This window comes from Eschrichtius robustus, chromosome 14, assembly GCF_028021215.1.
Source record: "Eschrichtius robustus isolate mEscRob2 chromosome 14, mEscRob2.pri, whole genome shotgun sequence".
Taxonomy (NCBI): Eukaryota; Metazoa; Chordata; class Mammalia; order Artiodactyla; family Eschrichtiidae; genus Eschrichtius; species Eschrichtius robustus.
The window spans coordinates 25,653,763-25,670,456 of NC_090837.1; the positions used below are offsets into that span (position 1 = coordinate 25,653,763).

General features: G+C 42.0%; 1 protein-coding gene across 1 annotated transcript in view; it reads left to right on the top strand.

Moving 5' to 3' along the window:
- The window catches only part of LOC137776184 (sodium/glucose cotransporter 1-like), a 94,299-nt gene that overhangs the window by 44,929 nt on the left and 32,676 nt on the right, over window positions 1-16,694 (top strand). Inside the window, 3 exon segments of the mRNA XM_068562431.1 lie at window positions 12,883-12,983; window positions 14,520-14,625; window positions 15,708-15,788. Coding sequence (XP_068418532.1) covers window positions 12,883-12,983; window positions 14,520-14,625; window positions 15,708-15,788 — 288 coding nt within the window.

Genomic DNA, 16,694 nt, shown 5'->3' on the forward strand with positions numbered 1-16,694 from the left:
GAAGTTATCACCTTGAAATAGACTGTTATATCTATGGAAGCCTCATGGTAACCACAAAGCAAAAAGCTATCCTAGATACACAAAAGAGAAAGGAGAGAATCAAAGCATACTACTATGGAAAATCATTAATTCACAAAAGAAGATAGTAAGAGAGGAAGAAAGTAACAGGGAAACTACAAAACAGTTAGAAAACAACTACCAAGATGGCATTAGTAAGTCATTACCTAGCAATAATTACTTTACATGTAAATGAATTGAATACTCCAATCAAAAGGCATAGAGTGGATGAATGGATTAAAAATTAGCATGGTGGGACTTCCCTGGTGGTCCACTGGTTAACACTTGGCCTTCCAATGTAGGAGGTGAGGGTTCGATCCCTGGTTGGGGAGCTAAGTTCCCACATACCTCGTGGCTAGAAAACCAAAACATGAAACAGAAGCAATATTGTAACAAATTCAATAAAATGGTCCACATCAAAAAAATCTTAAAAAAAAGAATTAGCATGGTGACTATCATTAACAATACGGTATTATACACTTAAAAGTTGCTAAGAGAGTAAATCTTAAATGTTCTCAACACAAAAAAGTGGCAGTTATGTGGGCTGATGGAGATAATAACTTAAACTTACTGTGCTAATCATTTTGCAATATATACATGTATCAGATCACATCACGTACCTTAAACTTGTATGATGTTGTATGTCATAGCGTAATAAATCTGGAAAAAAGTAAATAAAGTGTATGTAGAAGAGCAAAAGCATAAGAATAGCAAAGATATTCCTATCAAAGAAAAATAAGAAGGACTTATCTTACCAAATAGCATGACTTACTGTAAAGCTGTAGTAATTAAGACAGTTTGGTATTGGCACAAGGATAAACACATTGACACAAGAGAGAGTGAAAAAGCCCAGAAACACTCATATGTGTGAACACCTGATTTATGACATTGAGGGCATTGCAGATGACTGAGGAAAGGAGGATCAATTGGTTATCATATGAAAAAAATAAAATTAGATCCCTATTCTACACAAAAATAATTTTGGATTGACTAAAGGCTTAAATAGGAAAGGCAAAAATTTGTCTAACTTTTATAAGAAAGCAAAGAATATCTTTATGTCCTTGAGGTATGGAAGGATTTTAAAATAAGATACAAAAAGCCCAAATCTCTGGCTAACCACCAAAGTACACAGGCATACCTGAGACCCCAGGGAGCCCAGCCAAAAAAAGATCTGTCTTGCAAAGACAGGACTGTTCCTGGAGAGATTTGTGAATTTGCTGTGCCAGTGACTGAGCACATTCCCCAGCCCTCACAGGGCAGGCAGTGGAAGACAGAAGTCTTGCTGGTTGGAGGTATCAAGGACATAATTGAGGGCTGGCAAAGCAACCCGAAACTTAGGAGGGGAGCTCCAAAAACAAAGGAGCCAAAGAGAGGGTTAGTCCCCAAATCTTAGTATAAATTCTGCCCAAACCCTTGACTGACTGCCAGGCTACTCAAGTGCAGGGAAAACCTTCAGAGGACCAGGCTAAGTCAGCAGCATCTGGAAGCTGGAAAACCAAGTGGAGACCTCAGCTTCTGCACTGCAGGGTGGGGGTCAGGGTGGCATGGAAGATATGGTAGTCTGAGTCCAGACACATTCATTCCCTACTCAAATAAGAGCACTAATCCTCGGAAGAACAAAACGGATTCTAGGGTGCTACATCATATTATCTATGATGGCCAGTCTTCAACCAAGAATTATTAGATATGCAAAGAAATGGGAAAATAAACATGACCCACACTCAGGAAGAAAAAAAGCAATAAGTAGTAGCTGACTCTGAGCAGGCCCAGATGTAGATTTAACAAAACAAAGACTTCAACTTGCTATTATAAATGTATTCCAAAAAGTAAAGGAAAATGTGATATTAATGAGTGAACAAATAGGGCCTCTCAACAGAGAAACTGAAACTGTAGAAAAGAACCAAGTCGGGACTTCCCTGGTGGCACAGTGGTTAAGAATATGCCTACCAGTGCAGGGGACACGGGTTCGATCCCTGGTCCAGGAAGATCCCACATACCATGGAGCAACTAAGCCTGTGTGCCAGAACTACTGAGCCTGCACCACGACTACTGAAGCCTGTGCGCCTAGAGCCCATGCTCCGCAACAAGAGAAGCCACTGCTATGAGAAGCCTGCCCACCACAGTGAAGAGTACCCCCTGCTCATGGCAACTAGAGAAAGCCCGCACACAGCAACGAAGACCCAATGCAGCCAAAAATTTTAAAATTTAAAAGAATAAAAAATAAAAGTAAAAACCAAAAAAAACAAAAAACAAACAAAAAAACCAAGTCAAAATTCTCGAGTTGAAAAGCATAGTAGCAGAAATGAAAACTTCACAAGAGGGGTTCAACAGCACAATTAAGATGGCAAAAGAGAGAATCAGTGAACTTGAAGATAAGAATTACTCAGGATAAAGAACAGAGGAGAAAAAACTGAAGAAAAAGGAACAAAACCTCAGAGACCTGCAATACAATATCAAGCAATCGATCAGACATGTAATTGGAGTCCCAGAAAGAGAAGAGAAAGAGGCAGAAAAAGTTTTTGGAAGAAATAATAACCGAAAATATATCCTTTGGTGGAAAATGTTAATTTACAGATTCAAAATGCTTGACAAACACTAAATAGAATAAACACAAAGAAAACTACACATAGGTTTACATCACAGTCAAACTGCTAAAAGCAAAGATAAAGAGAAGATTTTGAAAGTGGTAAAAGAAAAGCAACACATTACATGCAGGGAAACAATGATACAGTTAATAGACGACTTCTCATCAGATACAGTGGAGACCAGAAAACATCAGAATGACATAGTCAGATGCTGAATGGAAGAAAAAGCTGTCAACTGAGAATTCTATACCCAGCAAAAGTATTCTTTAAAAATGAAGATGGGGATTAACCAAGATGGCGGAGTAGAAGGACGTGCTCTCACTCCCTCTTGCGAGAGCACCAGAATCACAACTAGCTGCTGGACAATCATTGACAGGAAGACCCTGGACTTCACCAAGGAAGATATCCCACATCCAAGGACAGAGGAGAAGCCATAGCGAGACGGTAGGAGGGGCGCAATCAGAGTAAAATCTAATCCCATAACTGCTGGGTGGGTGACTCACAGACTGGCGAACACTTATACCACAGAAGTCCACCCACTGGAGTGAAGGTTCTGAGCCCCAGGTCAGGCTTCCCAACCTGGGTGTCCGGCAACGGGAGGAGGAATTCCTAGAGAATCAGACTTTGAAGCCTAGTGGGAATTGATTGCAGGACTTTGACAGGACTGGGGGAAACAGAGACCTCACTCTTGGAGGGCACACACAAAGTAGTGTGCGCATCGGGACCCAGGGGAAGGAGCAGTGACCCTGGGGGAGACTGAACCAGACCTACCTGCTGGTGTTGGGGCGTCTCCTGCAGAGGCGGGGGGTGGCTCTGTTTCACTGTGGGGACAAGGACTCTGGCAGCGGAGGTTCTGGGAAGTGCTCCTTGGCGTGAGCCCTCCCAGAGTCTGCCATTAACCCCACCAAAGAGCCCAGGTACGCTCCAGTGTTGGGTTGCCTCAGGCAAAACAACCAACAGGGAGGGAACCCAGCCCCACCCATCAACAGTCAAGTGGATTAAAGTTTTACTGAGCTCTGACCGCCACAGCAACAGTCAGCTCTACCCACCACCAGAGCCTCCCATCAAGCCTCTTAGATAGCCTCAACCACCAGAGGGCAGACAGCAGAAGCAAGAAAAACTACAATCCTGCAGCCTGTGGACCAAAAACCACAGTTACAGAAAGATAGACAAGATGAAAAGGCAGAGGCTATGTACCAGATGAAGGAACAAGAAAAAACCCCAGAAAAACAACTAAATGAAGTGGAGATAGGCAACCTTCCAGAAAAAGAATTCAGAATAATTATAGTGAAGATGATCCAGGACCTCGGAATAAGAATGGAGGCAAAGATTGAGAAGATGCAAGAAATGATTAACAAAGACCTAGAAGAATTAAAGAACAAACAAACAGAGATGACCAATACAATAACTGAAATGAAAACTACACTAGAAGGAATCAATAGCAGAATAACTGAGGCAGAAGAACGGATAAGTGACCTGGAAGACAGAATGATGGAATTCACTGCTGCGGAACAGACTAAAGAAAAAAGAATGAAAAGAAATGGAGACAGCCTAAGAGACCTCTGGGACAACATTACCGCAACAACATTCGCATTATAGGGGTCCCAGAAGGAGAAGAGAGAGAGAAAGGACCAGAGAAAATATTTGAAGAGATTATAGTCGAAAACTTCCCTAACATGGGAAAGGAAATAGCCACCCAAGTCCAGGAAGCACAGAGAGTCCCATACAGGATAAACCCAAGGAGAAACACGCCGAGACACATAGTAATCAAAGTGGCAAAAATTAAAGACAAAAATTATTGAAAGCAACAAGGGAAAAACGACAAATAACATACAAGGGAACTCCCATAAGGTTAACAGCTGATTTCTCAGCAGAAACTCTGCAAGCCAGAAGGGAGTGGCATGATATACTTAAAGTGATGAAAGGGAAGAACCTACAACCAAGATTACTGTACCCGGCAAGGATCTCATTCAGATTCGATGGAGAAATCAAAAGCTTTACAGACAAGCAAAAGCTACGAGAATTCAGCACCACCAAACCAGCTCTACAACAAATGCTAAAGGAACTTCTCTAAGTGGGAAACACAAGAGAAGAAAAGGACCTACAAAAACAAACCCAAAACAATTAAGAAAATGGTCATAGGAACATACATATCGATAATTACCTTAAACGTGAATGGATTAAATGCCCCAACCAAAAGACATAGACTGGCTGAATGGATACAAAAACAAGACCCATATATATGCTGTCTACAAGAGACCCACTTTAGACCTAGGGACACATACAGACTGAAAGTGAGGGGATGGAAAAAGATATTCCATGCAAATGGAAATCAAAAGAAAGCTGGAGTAGCTATACTCATATCAGATAAAATAGACTTTAAAATAAAGAATGTTACAAGAGACAAGGAAGGACACTACATAATGATCCAGGGATCAATCCAAGAAGAAGATATAACAATTATAAATATATATGCACCCAACATAGGAGCACCTCAATACATAAGGCAACTGCTAACAGCTATAAAAGAGGAAATTGACAGTAACACAATCATAGTGGGGGACTTTAACACCTCACTTACACCAATGGACAGATCATCCAAAATGAAAATAAATAAGGAAACAGAAGCTTTAAATGACACAATAGACCAGATAGATTTAATTGATATATATAGGACATTCCATCCAAAAACAGCAGATTACACGTTCTTCTCAAGTGCGCACGGAACATTCTCCAGGATAGATCACATCTTGGGTCACAAGTCAAGCCTCAGTAAATTTAAGAAAATTGAAATCATATCAAGCATCTTTTCTGACCACAACGCTATGAGATTAGAAATGAATTACAGGGAAAAAAATGTAAAAAAGACAAACACATGGAGGCTAAACAATACGTTACTAAATAACCAAGAGATCACTGAAGAAATCAAAGAGGAAATAAAAAACTACCTAGAGACAAATGACAATGAAAACACGACGACCCAAAACCTATGGGATGCAGCGAAAGCAGTTCTAAGAGGGAAGTTTATAGCTATACAAGCCTACCTAAAGAAACAAGAAAAATCTCAAGTAAACAATCTAACCTTACACCTAAAGAAACTAGAGAAAGAAGAACAAACAAAACCCAAAGTTAGCAGAAGGAAAGAAATCATAAAGATCAGAGCAGAAATAAATGAAATAGGAACAAAGAAAACAATAGCAAAGATCAATAAAACTAAAAGTTGGTTCTTTGAGAAGATAAACAAAATTGATAAGCCATTAGCCAGACTCATCAAGAAAAAGAGGGAGAGGACTCAAATCAATAAAATCAGAAATGAAAAAGGAGAAGTTACAACAGACACCGCAGAAATACAAAGCATCCTAAGAGACTACTACAAGCAACTTTATGCCAATAAAATGGACAACCTGGAAGAAATGGACAAATTTTTAGAAAGGTATAACCTTCCAAGACTGAACCAGGAAGAAATAGAAAATATGAACAGACCAATCACAAGTAATGAAATTGAAACTGTGATTAAAAATCTTCCAACAAACAAAAGTCCAGGACCAGATGGCTTCACAGGTGAATTCTATCAAACATTTAGAGAAGAGCTAACACCCATCCTTCTCAAACTCTTCCAAAAAATTGCAGAGGAAGGAACACTCCCATACTCATTCTATGAGGCCACCATCACCCTGATACCAAAACCAGACAAAGACACTACAAAAAAAGAAAATTACAGACCAATATCACTGATGAATATAGATGCAAAAATCCTCAACAAAATACTAGCAAACAGAATCCAACAACACATTAAAAGGATCATACACCACAATCGAGTGGGATTTATCCCAGGGATGCAAGGATTCTTCAATATACGCAAATCAATGTGATACACCATATTAACAAACTGAAGAATAAAAACCATATGATCATCTCAATAGATGCAGAAAAAGCTTTTGACAAAATTCAACACCCATTTATGACAAAAACTCTCCAGAAAGTGGGCATAGAGGGAACCTACCTCAACATAATAAAGGCCATATACGACAAACCCACAGCAAACATCATTCTCAATGGTGAAAAACTGAAAGCATTTCCTCTAAGATCAGGAACGAGACAAGGATGTCCACTCTCACCACTATTATTCAACATAGTTCTGGAAGTCCTAGCCACGGCAATCAGAGAAGAAAAAGAAATAAAAGGAATACAAATTGGAAAAGAAGAAGTAAAACTGTCACTGTTTGCGGATGACATGATACTATACATAGAGAATCCTAAAACTGCCACCAGAAAACTGCTAGAGCTAATTAATGAATATGGTAAAGTTGCAGGATACAAAATTAATGCACAGAAATCTCTTGCATTCCTATACACTAATGATGAAAAATCTGAAAGAGAAATTATGGAAACACTCCCATTTACCATTGCAACAAAAAGAATAAAATACCTAGGAATAAACCTACCTAGGGAGACAAAAGACCTGTATGCAGAAAACTATAAGACACTGATGAAAGAAATTAAAGATGATACCAACAGATGGAGAGATATACCATGTTCTTGGATTGGAAGAATCAACATTGTGAAAATGAGTATACTCCCCAAAGCAATCTACAGATTCAATGCAATCCCTATCAAATTACCAATGGCATTTTTTACGGAGCTAGAACAAATCATCTTAAAATTTGTATGGAGACACAAAAGACCCCGAATAGCCGAAGCAGTCTTGAGGCAAAAAAATGGAGCTGGAGGAATCAGACTCCCTGACTTCAGACTATACTACAAAGCTACAGTAATCAAGACAATATGGTACTGGCACAAAAACAGAAACATAGATCAATGGAACAAGATAGAAAGCCCAGAGATTAACCCACGCACCTATGGTCAACTAATCTATGACAAAGGAGGCAAAGATATACAATGGAGAAAAGACAGTCTCTTCAATAAGTGGTGCTGGGAAAACTGGACAGCTACATGTAAAAGAATGAAATTAGAATACTCCCTAACACCATACACAAAAATAAACTCAAAATGGATTAGAGACCTAAATATAAGACTGGACACTATAAAACTCTTAGAGGAAAACATAGAAAGAACACTCTTTGACATAAATCACAGCAAGATCTTTTTTGATCCACCTCCTAGAGTAATGGAAATAAAAAAAAAAATAAACAAATGGGACCTAATGAAACTTCAAAGCTTTTGCACAGCAAAGGAAACCATAAACAAGACGAAAAGACAACCCTCAGAATGGGAGAAAATATTTGCAAACGAATCAACAGACAAAGGATTAATCTCTAAAATATATAAACAGCTCATTCAGCTCAATATTAAAGAAACAAACAATCAAATCCAAAAATGGGCAGAAGACCTAAATAGACATTTCTCCAAAGAAGTCATACAGACGGCCACGAAGCACATGAAAAGATGCTCAACATCACTAATTATTAGAGAAATGCAAATCAAAACTACAATGAGGTATCACCTCACTCCTGTTAGAATGGGCATCATCAGAAAATCTACAAACAACAAATGCTGGAGAGGTTGTGGAGAAAAGGGAACCCTCTTGCACTGTTGGTGGGAATGTAAATTGATACAGCCACTATGGAGAACAATATGGAGGTTCCTTAAAAAACTAAAAATAGAATTACCATATGACCCAGCAATCCCACACTACTGGGCATATACCCAGAGAAAACCGTAATTCAAAAAGACACATGCACCCCAATGTTCATTGCAGCACTATTTACAATAGCCAGGTCATGGAAGCAACCTAAATGCCCATCAACAGACGAATGGATAAAGAAGATGTGGTACATATATACAATGGAATATTACTCAGCCATAAAAAGGAACGAAATTGAGTCATTTGTTGAGAAGTGGATGGATCTAGAGACTGTCATACAGAGTGAAGTAAGTCAGAAAGAGAAAAACAAATATCGTATATTAATGCATGTATGTGGAACCTAGAAAAATGGTACAGATGAGCCGGTTTGCAGGGCAGAAGTTGAGACACAGATGTAGAGAATGGACATATGGACACCAAGGGGGGAAAACTGCGGTGGGGTGGGGATGGTGTTGTGCTGAATTGGGCGATTGGGATTGACATGTATACACTGATGTGTATAAAATTGATGCCTAATAAGAACCTGCAGTATAAAAAAACAAACAAACAAAACAACTAATACTAAACTTTCATTGGGTTATTTGTATGGAAATATGTTAATATAAATGTTTCAGACATTACATGAAATTTCTAAAAATCTTATATTTGTATTTGTATGGAAATATGTGTGGAAATATGTTAATATAAATGTTTCAGACATTACATGAAATTTCTAAAAATCTTATATGTTCTGGTATAATGTTATAAGTAATAATCCTAGTTATTACTTTAAAATGTATATCTCAGAAATAACTAATTTTCTTGTCAACTGCATTATTATGAACTTTCATCAAATCTTTAACAGTGGTCATTATTAAGTCTTTTGTCATTTACAGACAGTTCTGGGTGTACTCTGATGCTTTTGCAAATATGTTCCTATAAAAGGCTTTCATCTTCAAGAAATTCATGGAAAAGACTCTGACAAGTACAGGTTTCTGGTAACTGACTGTACTGCTGAACTGAATGAATAAGCATTTTCAGAACTCTGATGAAAAACTGATGAACTCATAAAAGTGCTAACAAAAGATCAAGATGAAAAAAAAAATCAATTACATGGGACTGAGTGAACTGATGAGGATGAGTATAATTTTTGTGACTTTCTGTCTGAATTAAAAAAAAAAAATCCCACAAGGACTCAGAGGCAAAGAATATACAAATCAATTTTCATGCAAAGTAAACGAGCTGTTACAGTGGAGGATTACTGGACTGAATGTCAATATTATGACATAGTATGAGTGTGTTTCATGTTTGGTAATTGCAATCATTGTTGCTTTTGTTGTGGTCATCCACGTACAATGCTTGGTGTCAGTCTATTTATCTCTCGTAAAAATAAAATACAGTGTGTGTGTGTGAAAAAAAAAAAAAAAAAAGAAGATGGGGCTTCCCTGGTGGCGCAGTGGTTAGGAGTCTGCCTGCCGATGCAGGGGACACGGGTTCGAGCCCTGGTCTGGGAGGATCCCACGTGCCGCGGAGCAGCTCGGCCCGTGAGCCACAATTACTGAGCCTGCGCGTCTGGAGCCTGTGCTCCACAACAAGAGAGGCCGCGATAGTGAGGGGCCCGTGCACCGCGATGAAGAGTGGCCCCCGCTTGCCACAACTGGAGAAAGCCCTCGCACAGAGGAGAAGACCCAACACAGCCATAAATAAATAAATAAACAAATACTTAAAAAAAAAATGAAGATGAAATATATATAAATAGGGCTTCCCTGGTGGCGCAGTGGTTAAGAATCTGCCTGTCAATGCAGGGGACATGGGTTCGAGTCCTGGTCCAGGAAGATCCCACATGCCGCAGAGCAACTAAGCCCATGCGCCACGACTACTGAAGCCCATGCGCCTAGAGCCCGTGCTCCACAACGGGAAAGGCCACCGCAATGAGGGGCCTGTGCGCCGCAACTAGAGTGAGCCCGCGCACAGCAACAAAGACGCAACACAGCCAAAAATAAATAAAATAAATAAATTTTTTTAAAAAAGAAATATATATAAATGTTGAATCATTATGTTGTACACCTGAAACCAATGTAAGGTGATATGTCACTTATACTTCAATTAAAAAAAGAACTTATTGCAAAAAAAAAAATTTTGAAGGTTATTGGGTAGGTAAAAATTTCTTAGGACACAAAAACCACAAACCATAAAGGAAGAAATGGATATATTGGACTTCAAAGTAGAATTTTAAACTTTAAGTCTTTGAAGTATATTTTTAAGAAAGTGAAAAGTCAAGCTGGAGACTGGGAAGGAGTATTTGTAGAACATACTGACAATAAAAGACATATCCTGAATATACATATTTTTTAAAACTCTTAAAGCTTAACAGCAAGAAGACATTTCACCAAAGAAAATATACAGATGGCAAATAATCACATGAAAAGATGTTCACTATCACTGACCGTTAGGAAAATGCTACTTAAAATCAGATCCCATGCACACCCACTAGAATGGCTGAGATTAAAAGGACTGACGCTACCAAGAGCTGGAGAGGTTGTGGAGCCCCTGGGGCCTGTACCTTTCTGGAGGGAACGTTGGAAAACAGGTTGGCAGTTTCTTACCCAGTTACACCTTAGGATCTAGCCATTCTGTTCCTGGGTGTGGCACTTCACCCCACCCCAGAGAAATGAAGACACACGTCCACACACAGACTGGTACAGGAAGTTTTAGTCCTAACAGCTGAACCTAGAAATAATCTGAATTGGGACAGACAGCACACGACATGGTACTAGGTGGCACCGAGGAGCCATCAGGTGACAGCATGGGTGAGAAGCAGGATGTGGTACCAGGTGAAAGAAGCAGGACATAGAAGCGCACACGCTCTTTTTTTGGGGGGGGGGTGCATTTATTCTTTATTGATTATGGATACTTTCCTTACTAGCCATATGCATTAAAAGAAAATTGTGAACCAGTGAAATAAACCAGACAGAGAAACAAATACTGCATGATATCAATTATATGTGGAATCTTAAAAAAAAAAATGTTGAACTCATAGAAACACACAACAGAATGGTGGTTGCCAGGGTTGGGTTGTGGAGGAAATAGGAAGGTCTGCTGGTCCCAAAGGGAAGTTCATGAGTGATTTGTGAGCAGGGACTCTGGTGGTTCTATGACCATTCACACTGGTTTCCCCAGAGCTGTGTGACTCCATGGGTTTGAGCTCCAGGGAAGGCGAGTCTGGCAACAGCTGGTTTTCCAAGACTGGGGTGGTGAGGGTCTTGGCCGCACGCCCGTGGGGGCTTAGCAGGGTGTTAGAAATGCCTTATATTTTGAGTGTGGTGGTGATCACACAACTGTATACGTTTTCCCAAACTCATCAAACTTTACACTTAAAATGGGATAATTTTACTGTGTGTAAACCATGGCTCATAAAACTGTTAAAAATGTACACTTGTGGAGAGGGCATTAAAATTGTGGAAGGCTTTGTTTGCTGTGCAGTATAAAACTTGCAATTGTGAAGCCATAATCCCAGGAAAATCACCTCAGATTGTGACGGATTTTGAGATAAAGTCTTTAAAGAAGTAATTAAGTTAAAATGAGGTCGTTAGGGTGGGTCCTAATCCAGCATGACTTTATGAGACGAGGATATTGGACACAGACATGTACAGAGGGAAGGATGAGCAGACGCAGCGGGGAGATGGTCTCAGCCAGCCGAGGAGACAGGCCTGGCATGCATCCTTCCTCACGGCCCCGCGAGAACCAGCCCCGGACACCGCGAGCTGCCAGCGCCCAGACCTACAGGGCAATGCGTTGCTGTTGTATGAGCCACTCTGTCGTACTTTGTGACGGCAGCCCTGGCAAACTAATATGAGTAGTGAGTGTGAAACAGCTTAGAGCCTGACTGAGAAAGTCAGCCGTGTGTGGCAGCATATGATTAAGAACCAAATGAAGAGGAAATGAATTAAAAGCTCCAGGTATTTAGGAGGGGGCGTGTGGTCCCTGCCAAGCCCCCAGCTAAGGCTTCAGAAAGCAGATGGGATTTGCATGTGTGAGGTGGGGGAACAAGAGCACAGGAGGATATTCGGGAGTGGAGGCGGGATGGTATTCAGTTACCGGTGGTTTATTCACCGCCGTGAGCCAGGCACTGTGCTAGGAGCCAGGCATCTGATGAGCGAAGAGGGCGCTCCCTGCCGCCGGGCACACACAGCATGAGATGGTGGAGGTAGAAATGAGCAGGGCAGTCTGGGGCACCAGCACACACACGAGCGGCATTGGCATGGAGGACCAGGTATGAGAGCTGTGGAGTCAAGTTGTGTCTCCCTTGAGCCCTTGGTATATATGTAGTATGTGATAAAAACATTTGATTTTGCTCAATGATTATTTCATGAAAGTGATTTGTCATCGTTTGACATATTCAATTAGCTGCATTTACTTCTGCTTTCCAAAGGTTGGACAGGAAGCTAAATTCCAAGCTTCTTGAAGACAGCGGTTTTGCCTCTTCTTTCTTATTTCTCCCATCTTAACAGGGGTCCGTGTAATGCAAAGCGAGAGTCGGTGACCCTGCACCTGGTACTCCTGGGCCGCTCCCACCGTCAGCCACATCTCCGTGACAGCCAGCACCTTGTGAGCGCTCTGCCTGATGGTGGCTTCTCTTGTTGCTCCTACAGGTAGTAACATTGCCCAAATATTTAAGGAAGAGGTTTGGTGGCTACCGGATCCAGCTCCTCCTCGCTATTCTGTACTTATTCCTTTATATCTTCAGTAAGATCTCGGTGAGTTGTGTAAAAGCCAGTCCAAGGAAGAAAAACACAAAAAAATCGATAGGCAGGACTATGCTAGGTTTGTCGCAGCAGTTCACTCTGGGGCCCCATAAGTTACTTGTCAGCCTCTGCTGTCTAAGCTAAAGTGGAGAAAAAATAGCTTAATGATACACAAAATGAAAGGCAGAGGCATCTTCTTTGCCTCCCAAGCCTGGGTTACAGGCCCCTCCTGTGTGTTACCAGAGAACCCTGGGCGCAGGTCGTCAGGTGATGCCACTCTCCTGCTGGAAACAATCCAGGCACCCCACCACCCTTACAAGAGAACTGAACCTCGTGTTATGACCTGTGAAGCCTTCCCACCCTGGCCCTGCCTCTGGTCTTGTCTCCTCCCCTGTACTCGCCATATCGTTTCTCAAATCCAGCAAGCTTATTCCCACTTGAAGCCCTTGACACCTGCTCTGTACTGTGTCTGGAATGTTCTTCCCCCAGATTTTTGAAATGTCACCTCCTGGGAGAGGCCTTCCTTGGATGTGCCCAGTCAGTCTCTACTCCATTACTGTTTCTGTTTCCTTTGTAATACACTCCACCATGTGAGAGAATTTATCTGTTTCCTTGCTTGTTATCTGTCTTCTCCACTCTGGTGTGAGCTTCTTGAGCCCCGGGGCCTTTCCTGGCTTGCTCCCTGCAATCCCCCTCTGCTGAGAACATGGTTAGCACATAAGGCACTTGACACGTGTTTTTTTTGAATGACTGAATGAGTGTCACTTATCACACTGCATGGGAATTGCCTATTTGGTGGCCTATCTCCTTCATTAAACATAAGGTACTTGAAGACAGTGACTGAGTTTTGGTAACCCTTGGATCTCCTGAACCCTGCCGAGTATCAACCACATGGCTGGTGCCCAGTAAACATTCGGTGTGTAAATGTTGGGTGTTGGGAGAACCTCTGCCCATTGTATCCCTGGCTGTGGAGACCAGAATACCAAAGCACAAGGTTAGCCAGTAAATGACGTGCAGGTGCTTCAGAGTCATTGTCAACGAAGCCTGGGGTTAACAAACCCAGCCCACAAGCCAGTCGGACTAGTGATCTCCTTTGTACAGTCCTTGAGCTAAGAATGGTTTTTACAGTTTTAAAGAGTCGTAAAAAAACAGAAATGGTCTGTGTGTCACAAAGCCTACAGCATTTACCATCTTCCCTTTACAGAAAAAGCTTGCCAGTCCCTGATAAGCAGGCCCCTCTGCCTTTCCCACTGGCGGAACTGCAGGAACAGCTCGCTCCCTGGGCACACTCCCCACTCTGAGGCTCCAAGGAGGAAGAGACTAAGTTGCATTAACTTAGCCCAAGGCTTAAAGGTCCTGACCTTGGCTGAACTCATGGGGCACCAGCTGTGTTGCCCAACAGAACTTGGGTAGACCTCACCCAGTGTCCACTAGGGATGGAGTGGATGTGCTGAGTGCAGATGGTCTCTGAGGTCAGCGTCTTTATGGGACAGCTGTCGATAGAGCTGGAAATGAAAGTGCAGCCTGCTACGTTTGTACCCATTTCAGGTGGAGATCTGCACTGGCGCCATGTTCATGAGGCTGGTTTTGGGGTTGGATGTTTACCTGGCCACCGTAGTCTTGCTGTCAGTTACTGGCATTTATGCCATCACAGGTGAGGTTACTCTAACCCCCAGGTATTTGTGTTGACACAAAAGCTCTAATTAGTGAAGTCCTAAAGACATTGAGACAGGGATCTCCAGCTTTTGCATTTTCCCTGAGTCTGTAAGTCACATTGCTGAGGCCTGAAAGGGCTAAATACTGAAAATAATTGAGGCAGGGGTGCCCAAGTGGTGCCCTGCTCCTGGAAATCGTATCAGACTGGCAGGGGCTTTCCAAGAGGATTGACAGGGCCGGCAGTGTTTGGGGTGGGGCAGGCCTGACACTGCAGTCTGCTGGGTGAAGGGGTGAAGGAGTGGGAGCACAGAAAGGGACTGAGAGGAGGAGCTGCTTCAGGGCATCCCGGTTACCTGGTAACCTGGTCAGGCCATCAGATGGGATCGCTTAGGCAGACAATTCGAATTTGGAATGTTGATCCCATCTTGGGCTAATGCTACGTAGCATGATACATGGCATCATAACCTTGGGTAGTGGCAGCTTGCCATCAGCCACGCATCCACGAGGTGAACAGCCGTTCTCTACCCAGACAGCCATTCTGTTTTTCAGTACAGTATTCAATAAATTACATGAGATGGTCAACACTGTATTATAAAATAGGCTTTGTGTTAATGAATTTGCCCAACTGTAGGCTAATGTAAGTGTTCTGAGCACATTTAAGGCAGACCAGGCTAAGCTATGATGTTCAGTAGGTGAGATGTAGTAAATGCATTTTCAACTTAATAATGTTTTCAACTTACAATGGGCTTATCAGGATGTAACCCCATCATAAGTCAAGGAAGACCTGTATACTTTTTTGCTTAGGAAAACTACCAGATTTTCATTTATCCAAAATGGGAAGTAAAAGGAAATTGGGATATAAAAGAGCAAGATAAGAATCCAACAACAGATCATGAAGGCTGTTCAAGAGAGAAAACAGGGTGTATCTAGTCTAAGCATAAGCAGTTGTAAGGCCCACTGGGTTCAGGACGGAGGTGTGGGTATGGAGATGAGCAGACCCGAGTGTGTGGACCAGGCATGCAGAGTAACTTCCCACAGAATCAGGCGTGGCTCTCCTTTCCCTTTCTCTTGCCTATTCAGGTGGTTTTGCGGCTGCAGTTTATACTGATATCTTACATGCTGGCGTTGTGGTTCTGGGCTCAGTCTTGTTAATGGGCTATGGTAAGTAAATCTGGAGAGCAATGGGCACTGTGGGTGAACTCTTTGAATCTGACAGCTGCCTAGGGCCATTTCAGCACCTTCCTCTCACAGATGAGGAGACCGAGGCCCTCAGAACACACGAGCATTGTCTAAGGTCATGCCCGCGTCAGGAGAAAGAGGAGTTGAGGAGTAGGAGGGGTGACGACAAACTCAAGCACTTTGAACAGCAATCAAGAGTGGTCCACCACACTCATCCCCGCTCTGTGCCTCTGTCCATTCTCTTCCTCTCCAGTTAGAAGCCCCTCTCCCTTTTGTCCACTCAGTGAAATCCATCTCTCAGGGTCAACGGAAGATCCGCCCCTGAGTGTGTGATTCCATGATTGTTCTACCTCTACGTCTTTGTTCTCTGGACTTGCATCACTACCACACAACGTGACTTTTTTTTTTTTGATGGTACATACCTTGATTGTTCATTGTGTCACATAAATAAGTCATACCCCCCAGGTCCAAAACTTCTTAAGAACCAGAGCCATTGTATCCTTCACACAATGAGTCTGATGCACATGGTAGGTGCTTAGTGAGTAAGACGAATGAAAATAATAGCTGATATGAATTGAGAATCAGGTACCATGCAGGCATTTATCTGTATTGCCTCATTAAATGGTCACAGTCATCATGAGGCATAACTACTTTTATTATCCTCATTTTACTGATGAGGAAGCTGAGTTACTCAGTTAACTAACTTGTTCATGAAACACACCAAGAGTAGAACTCAGAGCTGGGTCCCTCTAACACCAAAGCCCCCAATATTTGAATAGCATATTACCGTACCTGTAGTGACAATTACACTCACCTTCAAGTGGAGGTTTCCTCCCACTAGCTAGGAGTAGCCTTAGTGAGGTTGGCGGTACCCACTGTTCCATGGGT